Here is a 12,291-nt window from a genome sequence, read left to right on the forward strand (position 1 = left end):
CCTGTTTAAATTCCTGATAGCTCTTTCTCATCTGAAAACATTTCCTGTTTTTGTTCCCTTAGACAGTTTTATCAATACATGGTTTTCTTAATCTGGGTTCCTCAAATTCTTGCAGCAAAAGCTCACAACTCAGTTTTATAGTTCTGCTTCAGTTAGGGAAATATCTGGATCTTCCAAAAGCCTCTCATGAGAGAAGCTGAAAGCAGCATATACTTGCTCTGGAATAAAGCCCTGATACACTAGCCAAAGCTCAACATGATGGAATAAACTACGTAGAATAGTTTGCCAGATTATTCAATCAGGTGATTTTGTGACAGACGAGGAAGAATTATTTTTGCATACCGGAGAGGAGAAGAAATTATTTTGTTAAGCAAGATTTTTGTTTATTGATTCTTTCACCACTTTCTTCAACACTGTGTAATCCGAAGTTACAACCAAGTCTTATGGATACTGATGACAGCGTTCTTCTTTCCTTACAGTGGATCTGGGACTTGGTATTTATAATGTTGACAGTATTTCCCTAATGTATATTATTTCTATTGCTAACCATAATATTTTTAAAACAAAATATTACTGAAAATATTTTGTTGGTATTTTACAGATAGATTTTATGCCCATTTCAACAGTGCAATTTTATAAAAAATTGTTTGTGTTACTTGATTTTATTCTGTTCACACAACTGATTCTGCAAACTTTATTAATGAAAAAATCGTCTGTCAGAATCCTCCTCTGGTCCATGTGATATTTTTTTGGGTGAGATTTAAACAGATCAACAGAATGCTCCAAGGCAAAACTTCTTAGGTTTCAAAGGGAAAAATGTAATTTATAACACCAGGCACCATTAGACTTAATGTATTATTCAGTTAAACACCATAATGGCATTCAATTCACGCTGAAAATTAAAAATTAATAACTTTGCAACCATTGGTTTTCTGTATTCTGCACAGAAACTGAGAAAAGTGAACTAGTCTATTTTAAAAAAGTAGCATCTCATTATTACCACAAGCTTTAAGGACACTGAACATGCAAACAAACAATAGAATGAATAACATTACCCAGGCAACATGGACTAATTTGATTTTTACATAAAGTGAAGCAAATGCCAAGGCAAACAAAGGAGCACTGAAATATAACCAACTACGGGCTGGGTTTACTTGTCCTGTTAGGAAGATGAAGGAAGAAGCATTAGAAACTGCTATTTCCCCTAATGAGGCTAATATCTGTTTTGCTCTGAGTAATTATTCATTGCATATAAATCAACAAAATACAACCCGTCTTGCCACCGCATTAGAGAATATCCTGCATATTTATCCGCATCTCTGTAATTACAGGAAGCGTTCTGCTTTTTTTAGGCAATTTAAGGAGAAACTTAAATGAGAAAATTACTCAGTCCACAGAAACACAAAATTTTGAATGGAAATGGAAATGAACTCAGATGTTACGATTTCAAGGCCTAAACTATGACTATATCTTTCCTCCCAAATCATTTAGGATCCAGTTTTAGACAAAAAAGTTATAATTACTTTTTTCATTTACCCAGTGAAAACAATGGTTTTGCAACACAGTTAAGTGTCAGCATAATCTGTCTGACTACTTAAGGATTCTGGAAGATGCTGAGCACCCTGGCTGTAGGTCAGGAATGCACTTAAACACATGTATAACGAAGCACTCCAGCAGTTCCAAAAAAGAAGTTCTGGCTGTGCTGAGGTACAGTAACGGTAAAATAAGAGTAACAGTAACATTTCCATTGACTTCAGTGTACCCAGGATTTGAACCATGAACTTTGTTGTTTCTAATAAACTGCTTTAAACTAAGGTTTGTTGCTTTATTTAGATCAACCGGTGTAGCCAAGTTAAAAAAAGACAATCTTTAGGGCACACAAGCCCTTCTTCAGAAGTGGTAGAATTCAAAGCAAAGTAGAAGCCAGAAGTAAAAGGAAGTATAGACGTAAGTATAACTCTGGATTGAATCTGGGACCTTGTATGACTGAGAATGAACAGGAACATTTTGGAGATTCAGCACACATGTAGACATAAAACCACAGCAAAGGCCTTCCTTCAGACCTGCTTCATGTTGCTGCTCAGTAATAACCACTGAAAGGAGGTAGGCAATTTTACAACTTTGTTTCTTCTCCATTTGCTGTAATCAAGGGAATCCCATACACTCATACTAAGAGAATCCCAAGGTCTAGTATTAGGCTTTATGGTTTTTATGTATTTAGGGCTGGAGCATCTCTCCTTTGAAGAGAGGCTGAGAGAGTTGCAGTTGTTCAGCTTGGAGAAGAGAAGGCTCGGGGGAGATCTTATAGCCCTTTCCAGTAACTAAATGGTGCCTACAGGAGAGATGGGGAGGGACTCTTTATCAGGGAGTGGAGCAATAGGACAAGGTGTAATGGTTTTAAACTGAAAGAGGGGAGATTTAGATTAGATATTAGGGAGAAATTCTTTACTGTGAGGGTGGTGAGACACTGGAACAGGTTGCCCAGAGAAGCTGTGGCTGCCCCATCCCTGGAGGTGTTCAAGATCAGGCTGGATGGGGATTTGAATAACCTGGTCTGGTGGGAAGTGTCCCTGCCCATGGCAGGGGAGTTGGAACTCGATGATCTTTAAGGTCTCTTCCAACTCTAACCATTCTATGATTCTATGTCATCATGCCTGGGGAAGAGAAGGACAAACCCACTTTGATATATATACTTCAAAGTTATTTTACTTGATATTTATTGACCAGGACTCACAGTTATTCAGCACTTTAAAATGGAAAGACTACTGCCATAAGTCACACATTAATGTTTGCAAAAATAAAAAGGATCACTTATTAAAAAAATATTTTTCATTTACATGTAAATATCGTGTACCTTCCATTTGCAAGAAAACAAGTAATATTGATTGGATAACATGGTCATAATCTACTCCATTCAATCAATAGACTTTACCTAAAATTTATTTTAAATTTACAATTATTGAAAGAGTCTCTGAATCTCCAAAAGTAATCAGTTGATATGCTTTGTCACCAAAATGGTTGCCGGAGTTGTGGCATAACTAGGAATGAAAACCTTGTATTAATACATCATAGAATCTATTTATCACAATAAGTAATGCTCGTATGTAATTTTCAAATGCAGTAAAAGAAAACAGACTATTCAAGCTACCTACTCCTAAGAGCTGCCCTTCAGAACACGTGAAGACACTAGATATGACAGTAAAAAAGTTTTTATATTTTCTTATAGCTACGCTGTGCTTATGTGAGAGAAAAATGGAACATTCCTGCAGTAATTTTACTGAATGTCTTGTTTAGTATGACATCTTAGTTGCTTCACTCACTATACTTTTACAGATCTCAAATAAAGATGTTTATCTTAAACTAATATAAAGAGACACCAACTTATGATGACCCAGCGTTAAGTAAGAATAAACATTTTACTGATGGATATTTTTGCATAAACACTGATGTCTACTTCCTACAATTCAAAATTGAAACAGTCACTACAAAAAAGATTTACTAAGGTTTTATACAAGTAGAATGATAGCCACTCTATATTTTTTGCTGATGTGACAATTTCACATGAATATACATATTCATGTATATAACTTTTACTCATATATAATAACATGCACAAACACAACGCTTAGTGGTTCACAGTGCTGTTTCACACTTACTGTGAAAGAATTTCAATTTATCTATACCTACAAAGGAACAAAGAATAATATAACTGCCCAGACCACACCACAAAGAGGCATGTATTTCATAGTATTACATGTTTACCTGACTTTTTGTGGGTAATTTTACACATAATTCATTTCTGCTGAGCACAGTAAAGGCTTTATGTTCTGAAGCTTTACAGGATTTTGTGCTGGCTGCTTGGCACTATGGAAACAAATTTGTGTGTATCTGTGTCTCTGTCCCTCTCTTACAAACTAATATAATCTTTATTAATAACATGCTCAATTTTTCAATGAGTTCTTCTTTTGTTTATTTATATTATGAAGTCCATATCATGATTACTTCATTTGCAGCTCAGGGTTAGAATGGACAGTAGATTATACAGTTTCTTTTGCCATAACTATTCAGAATTAAGTTCTAACAAGATAATCTTTCAAAAACATGCAGACTGCACAAAAAGAAATTTGCTTTGCTGAACATTTGTTCCTGGATCTATCATATTCTAGTAAGGGACTTATCTACAGTATTTTGAACATTGAAATCATCGACTTACAGACTTGCACAACTTGTTGGAAACCTGATCTTTTGGAAAGGTTAACACAGCATGAATTAAATGTCAAATTTCCCTCTGCCCCATTGCTGAGCCTTCTCCTAGCAAAATACATGCAGTCCACCTTCAAGGACCTCTGGATCACACTGCATGCATACACAAAGCTGATTCTCCTTCCACACTAGTGTAATTAGCACTGCTTTCATTAAAATTAACAGAATCCTCATTGTATATTTCAGGGCAGCAGTGAGTACCGAGTACATGGCATTCACTGACTTACATGGCCTATGTCTCCTCTCCCTCCCAACAGCACCATTCTCACACAATATACACCTTGGAATTTCCTTGGAATCTTCCAAGACACTGACAATAATTACTTGCATCCATACCAACATGCATTGTTGGTGTTAGTATGCTGCTGAGTTACAGCTTTATCAATTCAATATTGTTCAGCTACAGCATCAAGAAACTTTAAAACTGAACTTGTTTTGTGGATCCAAGAAAAAAATCATTTTAAATTAAACATACAGAATCTCTTAGTCAAAAAGGCCCTTCACAGAGGTATTGCATGTGACACCTGAGGTCTGCTTTGCCATTGCTGACGGTGCTAAACAAGGACATTATCATAGCTAAATAACACCAAAAAGTATCCACTATTAATTAATCACACTAATGTGAGAGGAGAATCAGCTTTGTGTATCTACACAGTGTAATCCAGATGTCCTCGAAGGCGGACTGCACCTATTTTGCCAAAAGATTCAGCAACGGGGCAGAAGGGCATTTGACATTTAATTCATACTGTAGATTTGTGCTTGCTTTGATGTCTGTTTTACTGTTTTCTCATCTGATTAAATTTCAAATAGTGTAATACAGCTTTTTACCATTGGTAATGATTTAGATACGGTGCCACATGGGACCACAGCATCACATGGGAGGCCCCAGTTAATCAGGAAAAAAATGCGCGTTACTAGAACTGTAAAAAAGTCAAGAAGCTGGCTAAAGGCAAAACTGCAATATACACACTTTAAAAGTGAAGCAGTAGTACGGGACAGGATACCGTGCACTGAATCTTGGGAACATTTTGTTTTCTTAACACAAAAAGAAATTAAATAAATTAGATAAAATGTTATTTAGTTAAGGCATTGAGTTATAATTATGCACACAGTTACATGCTTTATTCAGAAAGTATTTTATTTTGGTCCATTCACATTTCCAAAGATAGAAATTCAAATTCTTGCCCATTTTCCTCTATTTCTTTCACAACAATTGTATTCAATTTCTCATATATGATTTTGTGTACTGTGTCTCCTTAAAGATGAGAGCAAATAAGGTGGCTGAATCACATAATTTAAATTAAAATCTGAAAAACAGAAAAATAGAAGGCAGAAGGCTGATCATCGTCCCCTCAAAACACTGTATATTCAATACCAAATACAAGAAGTTCTATCTATTAAGCCCATGCAGTAGCAGCTAAAGATAATCTCACAGAAAAATAAGGCCAAGAGCAGGTGATGGGGACACAAAAGGAGGTCACACCAAACAACAGCTTTTTGTTGCTAAAGCAAGCAAAACAATAAAATCTCTTCAAATAATCCTCTCTGAGGAACAAGGCTGCAAAACACACAGCTTCTGAGCGATCTCCCAGCTTGTCAGATGAAGGGTAAGGCTGTACAATTCTAACTACAGGAATCAAATACACTATAACCATACTGCTGTGAAGCAACTTTGATCAGTAAGTTAGAGCAAAAGTATATCTGACATTTTGGAATAAAACTGATCATGGTGTACCGGCTAAATACAGACTATATTTAACTATTTAACTATAGTTTCTTTTATCATGCAGTAGAATATTTTAGATTGTAAGAAAATACTTTAAGACATCATGTCCAGATCTATACTAGTCCCAGATATAGATTCAGGCCTCCACTGCCCTACAACGTAGCATCACATAAGACATTATCTGTTGTAAAGCACTCCACCGGCAAACTTTGCTCTGAATACTGGGAGTTTCCTGGCCACAAGTGAGTTAGCACAATTATTCTCCAGCCTTTTGCGGCACTGTAAAAAGGGTATATTATTCCATGATCCTGAGAGCTTCCACTGATGTGAAGTAACTCTATAGAATATAATAATTTATCACCTGGGCCATTATTCCAGTAGAACTAAACAACTGACATTGGTGAACACGGCTGAAAAGATCTTTCATTATTTCAAAGGAGACTGCATAAGGAAATAATATCAGTGAATCATATGTAACCTGCAAGGAGTATTTCTTCTACTCCTGTAAAATTAAAAATCAGTAAGAATTGGCTGCAAATTTCAACACAAGTAACATGCATGTCAGAGAAAAGATATGCAAGCAGATCTTCAGGAGAAGCCATTTTTGTTAATGTTATCCATGTACAAAACAGTACACCTTATCCTCAAGATTGTAATAGGAAAAAGGTAGTAGAAAAGTCCCTAATTATGAAATAAAGTGTTTTTAAGATAAATAGGACTAAAAGGATAATCTGTTTATATTTAAAATTAGCTAAATGTGTAAAAAGGCAGACACTATGCAGTTCTGTTTTCCTGCTACAGGGTGACAAAACCAGAAAGGAACATGGGCCTATTTCACCCTTTATATCTATGGGGGTAGTGACATTGTTAAAAGGACAAGAAAGGAAGAAACAGAACCGCAGTAGACATTCTTAGTCAAAAGTATAAAAATGGGTGTGCCAGGCACATGATTAAACGAAACAAGATCCATGCAAAGTTGGAATGTCCTACTTGTAGTATCTCCATCCTTATAACATCTCCCTCTCTCATTATCACATATTTCCATCAACCATACTCCTTTCTTATCCCTTAATCTGCCCACTTTCACTTGCCAATATCCAAACCACGTGTTACAATTTTCCATCAAGTATTACAGGAAAAACCTTTTAATTTACCAAGTAATAGCTGAATCTGACTTAAAAGTCTCTGTACTCTAATGCTAAAACACCTCCCGTACTGTAAAATTTTGAGCTTGTTCTGGGGGCAGAAATTCTTGAGATCCTTTAGAAACAAAAAATCCTAAGGACATCACTGGGGAAGATGAACCGTAGTTTAACAGATTTGCCTTGTAGACTCTGGTGTCTCATGAGATGTTTTGACTGAAACTTCTGAGATTCACAGTTTTATCTCATGTGCAGGCTCTTCTATCTAAGAAATTCTGCGAAATCGTCTGTGTTTCAAACTGGCTGTGTTCACAAGTTGGGGGGGGGGCAGGGGTGTTACAAAGTCACAGAGCTCAGCTGATCCAGCTGATCCTCCAGCTTTGAGGCTGGACCAGATGATCTCCTGAGATTCCTTCCAACCCGAATTCTTCCGTGATCCTATTATAAGGCAATAGGATCTTTCTTTTGCAATCCAAACGGCTCAACACATGCGTGGTGGGTAAAGAGCTGGAGACATCGCGTATAGTTTTCTTTGGGGTTTTGTATTAAAGAACAAAACAACCCATGGACAGGATGTGGATATGCAGTTAGTCCTACACTTGGGCTCTGAGAAAGCCAGCCGGGCACACACAGAAAAAGTTGGCTGAGCAGTTTTGAGCCGTGGGCTGGGATGGCTTGGGTTGGCTTCCTTCCCGCGAGGGAGAAAAGCTGCTGAGGGATGAACCTCCAGAGCAGAAAGCCGCGCCGCTGACCCAGGCCGCCATCCCGGCCTCCCACTCCTGAGGGGACGACAGCGCTGCGGCCCACAAGCCCCCAGCGCCGGCGGGGACCGAACCCCGAGGCTCTCTGACCGCATTTCGGCAGCGAAGGGTCGGGAAGCGAGCACAAGGCAGGCGGGGACGGCGACGGAAGGCGAGGCTGTGGCTGAAGGGGACTCCCCTGCCGGCTCCCGCTCCCCGTCGCCCCTCAGCCCGCCTCCGCCTGCGGGCGTTGGTACAGCCGTGCCCAGCGCCCCCCGCCCCACCGAGGAATGGAACGGCCCGCACAGGACCGTTTAAATTCGAGCCCGCAACGGTTTTCCCCGGGCGCCATGGCGTCCCGCGGACGCAAAGCGAGTTGGCGGCCGCCGCTCGCCTCCTCCCGCGCCCGTTTTTAAACCTCATTCACGTTTAACGGTTTTAACTCTTTTAACGTTTTGGTTCCGCTGCGTGTCCGTTCCACCGCCCCCCACCATTAACGGCTCGGTGATGCCGGGCGCACGCGCAGTCGCCCCGCCTTTCTTCGCTAACACCCCCCCACCCCCCTCCCGCCGCCGTGTGGGCGGTGCGCGCGCCTCCGGAGGGGCGGGGGCGGTGTCGCGGGAGCGCGCGGGCGGCGGCAGCGGCAGCAGCCCCGAGGCCGGCGGCGGCCCCCAGACCGCGCCCCCCCCCCCTCCCTCCATCCCGCCCTCCCTCAGTAGCTCGCCGCCTTCTCCCAGGGACGGCGTCTGGCGACCCTCTGTCCGCCCCCTCCCTCCCTCCCCGTTCTCTTCCTCGCCGCTTGCTTGCGTGTGAGGTAAACCCGGCGTGTGGCGCCTACGCCGCCGTTGCGTTTCAGGTGAGGGAGGGGGGGAAGGAGACGGAGAGCGGGGAGGCACTCGCTCCCCCCTCCCTCCTCAGCGCTTCCTCGGCGGCCCCAGGCGCGAAACCCCGCCGCTCCCTCGCTTCTCTTCTCCCGGCGAAGGCAAACGGCCCCCCCCTGCCAAGATGGGCTGCACGCTGAGCGCCGAGGACAAGGCGGCGGTGGAGAGGAGCAAGATGATCGACAGGAACCTGCGGGAGGATGGCGAGAAGGCGGCCAGGGAGGTGAAGCTGCTCCTCTTAGGTAAGGGCTGCCGTGGGGTGAAGGTCCGCCTGAGGTAATCCCCCCCAGAGCCCTGAGGGGAAGCGCTGCCCAGAGGGAAGGTGCCCCCTCGCCCCCTGCCCTGAGGTAGAGCTCCCCCCGTGTAGGCGAGGGCGGGCAGGTGCCCGCCGAGCCATCTCGCAGCCGTGGCACCCGGGGTGGCTGAGGAGAGGGCCCCGCTTCTCGGGCTTGAAGGCGATCGGGGGGGTGGGATGCCGTCCTCGGATAAAGTGGCAGAGGGACCGCTGCCCCGGCGTAGCGGGGTATGTGCTCCTGGCCCCTCAGTTTTCGGGGTGAGGGGAGGCGCAGCAGCCTGTGAAGGCAGGTGGGCGGCCTCGGCTTCTTCTGCCTCGTCTCGGGGTTAGAGGCAGGGCCCTTCTGGGGAAACGGCACGGCGCAGTTTGTCCTGGGGCCCTGGCTTTGTGCGGGCCCGAACTTACACATGAAAGGACAATATCTCAAACTTTGTACGTGGATTCTGTGTACCTCTGCTCAGAGGAAGGAAATTTTAGGCTGGAGGATGTCTGCTCTTAACGTTTCTTGTAGACCCGAACGTGTCCGAAACTGTTGCTGTGAGATTAAAGTGCAGAAAGCATCAAAGGAAGAGAAGGCAGAGCACCATTTAACTTCTTGTGGCATTTTATTTTTGTGGAAGTTACTTACGTTGCTGAAAGCTTAGAACGGGAAGTACAACCTGGATGGGGGTTCTAAATGTATAACATAGTGACTCACATAATACGCTGTCATGTGTTCTTGAGTCTCGCTCACAAGTACTTGAAAGCTAGTTTTTTGTGTATTTTAAGTGACATGTTTGTGTGTAAATATAAGTGACATAAGTACAAGGAAAAAGGACGTGTAGACTTTAATTAGAAATACGTTTGTGCAGGACAAAAACTGCTGTACAACTTGTAGACAGCTGAATGCTGCAAGATTTGCGTTATATTAATGTTGTAGGGAGTTTTGCAGTATACTCTGTATCGCTGAACCAGACTAGATACTAATCCGGAGTTAAAAAGCCTTTGATTTGCAGTTTTCCTCCTGCTGCTCCTTCCCCTCCCACAGCTACAGTTTCAGGCAAACTTTAAACGACTGCCCAATACCTCCCTCCTCTCGACATTGATTTTGCTAGGTTTTAGTGAATAGAGCACCGTAGACAAGCAAACGTTGTAGAACTCCTAAATAACTTGTATCTGTTGTTAAATCTAAAATAGCTCCAGAAAAGTAGAGGACAATGAAGAACTTTCATGTGTAGATGAAGAGATGAAACAAACCTAGTGTGGGAAAAACAAATGTCCTAAAATAATGTTTATAGATTGAAAATTTCACTTGTGAGAGAAACAGTTCTTTTTGCTCTGTTTTCCAGAAAGTGTTAGGCTTTTGGTTGGTACTGTGCCTAGTCCTGTACACCTTTGGAATCCTCAGATTGTTTCATGGAAGGGTTATCCTGTATGTGATCAATAGCAATATTGCAGAAGATGTTATCATCTCTTTCCTTGGTGGCATGGATAATGCTTTGTATGTCTTCTGGCAAGGCATTTAAAATGATTTTTCAGTATTTTGTTGTTCTGTATGGAACTTCTAGTAGATGTAGTTTGGTAGTCGTCTTCATATCTTTCATCATGTTCTGTGGATATGGATAAAGTCCAGATCTATAAGAAGATGCTTTGAACTTGAGAATAAATTTTGTCAATATTTTCAGTTGTTTAATGCTCTTATGTATAAAGTCCTATGTTGTGAGCTTTTATTTTTAAATTTCATAAATTCTGTGTTTTAAATACAGAAAAGCTTTTGAGGAAAGCATGGGGTTTTTTTCTGGAATCTCATGGAACCTTAGGATGTGGAACAAATGCTCAAATACATGTGTTTTCTCATAGTGTTCTGAGCAGTAGCTCAGCTGGTTTGATATTTCCTCCTCCCCTATTAAAAAGAGGTTTGAAAACTAGCTGGCTAGCTTCTTTTAGTACCGGTGTTTGAATCATTATTTAAACAAAAATTAGGTAATTTTTGTGTTTACTGAACTCAGAACGAGTTTTTGTATATACATTCATGGATGCATTTGTGTATTTCACATCTTAGAATTAAAGTTTTTCTGTTACTTTTCTTTGCAACTGTGTCAGATGTCTTAAATGTTATGTGAATGCTTTTCTGATGGCAAAACTATTTAAAGTTACTTCCACTAGAGTCACTTTCTTCTCACCGCTCACTTTCCCAATTGCTTGTTCAGCCCATATGTCATAGTTTATCATCTACTCAGTTGTACTCCTACATCTATTTATGGGCTTGTTCTGTTAAAAAGATACTGAAATAAAAGGAAAAGTACAAATTGTGGTTTGCTGCCAGGAAAACGCCATGTATGAGAGGCATCTAAAATACCTTGCTTATGTAGAAAAGGAGCATGTAGCTGTATACTTTTGACCCAATAAGACAGATAAATTCCAGCATCTATAAAAACTATATTTTTCTGTGGTGAAGCTTGAGCTAGAAAGCTCAACTGAGGGAAGCTGTGTTTATAAAATCAGTCATCAGTTTATTTCTAGCCTTTAAATTTAATTTATGCCATTGTGTGCTTTTCTGAAGTTTTTTTTTTTTTAACAGGAAATTGCAGTGATTTAATTGAGGGATAGATGTGACATTGCTGTACTTGAACCATGACTTTGTGAACAATATCACTGATCCACGTTAGGCTTATATTTTGTTGTCCTGTCTCTAGGAAGAAGCAGACATATTTAAGCTGTGCAAAATACTGTTGGTCTGGGTAATCTGACTTCTTTCATCATGTCTGTAAATTGGTGCATTATTTTGTACAAACCTGACTGCAGGTCACGCATCAGGTCTTGGAATAAAAATATTGAATTCTGAATGTTATCCATGTATAACAATATTATAACCCTGTAATTCTATGCAATTCAGTGTGCTATCCCAACAGCAGGAGAACCTTTTCTGGAAAATTTATGAGTGCCAGGTTACTTCTGAAAATAAGATGGATTTGAGCATGTAGTTTGTAAGCCAAATGGAAAATGCATGTTTATGCATGTAATTTGGTGATTTTATTTTTTAAAATCATTAAATGAACGGACTTCTTTCATTTAAAATTATTTTCAATGTGTGACAGAAATATTTACATTTCATGGGAACTCAACAAAAAATATAAGTTCAGTCTAGTATATTGTCCAACACTAAAAATTTGACATAGGAAAGTACATTTCCTTAAGCACTTTAATATTTGTGTCAAGTTGACAGTTCCTAAACTTCTGTTTCCTAGTCATTTGAAGGAATATT

General features: G+C 40.8%; 1 protein-coding gene across 2 annotated transcripts in view; it reads left to right on the top strand.

The window, feature by feature from the left end:
* Positions 1 to 8,757: 8,757 nt before the first annotated feature.
* GNAI1 (G protein subunit alpha i1) overlaps positions 8,758 to 12,291 on the top strand; it is a 37,189-nt gene continuing 33,655 nt past the window's right edge. Inside the window, exon 1 of one of the 2 annotated variants that reach the window (XM_074168788.1) lies at positions 8,758 to 8,994. In XM_074168788.1, coding sequence (XP_074024889.1) covers positions 8,877 to 8,994 — 118 coding nt within the window. In that variant the 5' untranslated portion in view covers positions 8,758 to 8,876. The remainder of the gene's footprint in view (positions 8,995 to 12,291) is intronic. The other variant, XM_074168789.1, reaches the window with a different exon arrangement.

The sequence above is a fragment of the Numenius arquata genome, chromosome 2 (assembly GCF_964106895.1).
Source record: "Numenius arquata chromosome 2, bNumArq3.hap1.1, whole genome shotgun sequence".
In the NCBI taxonomy this organism is placed as follows: Eukaryota; Metazoa; Chordata; class Aves; order Charadriiformes; family Scolopacidae; genus Numenius; species Numenius arquata.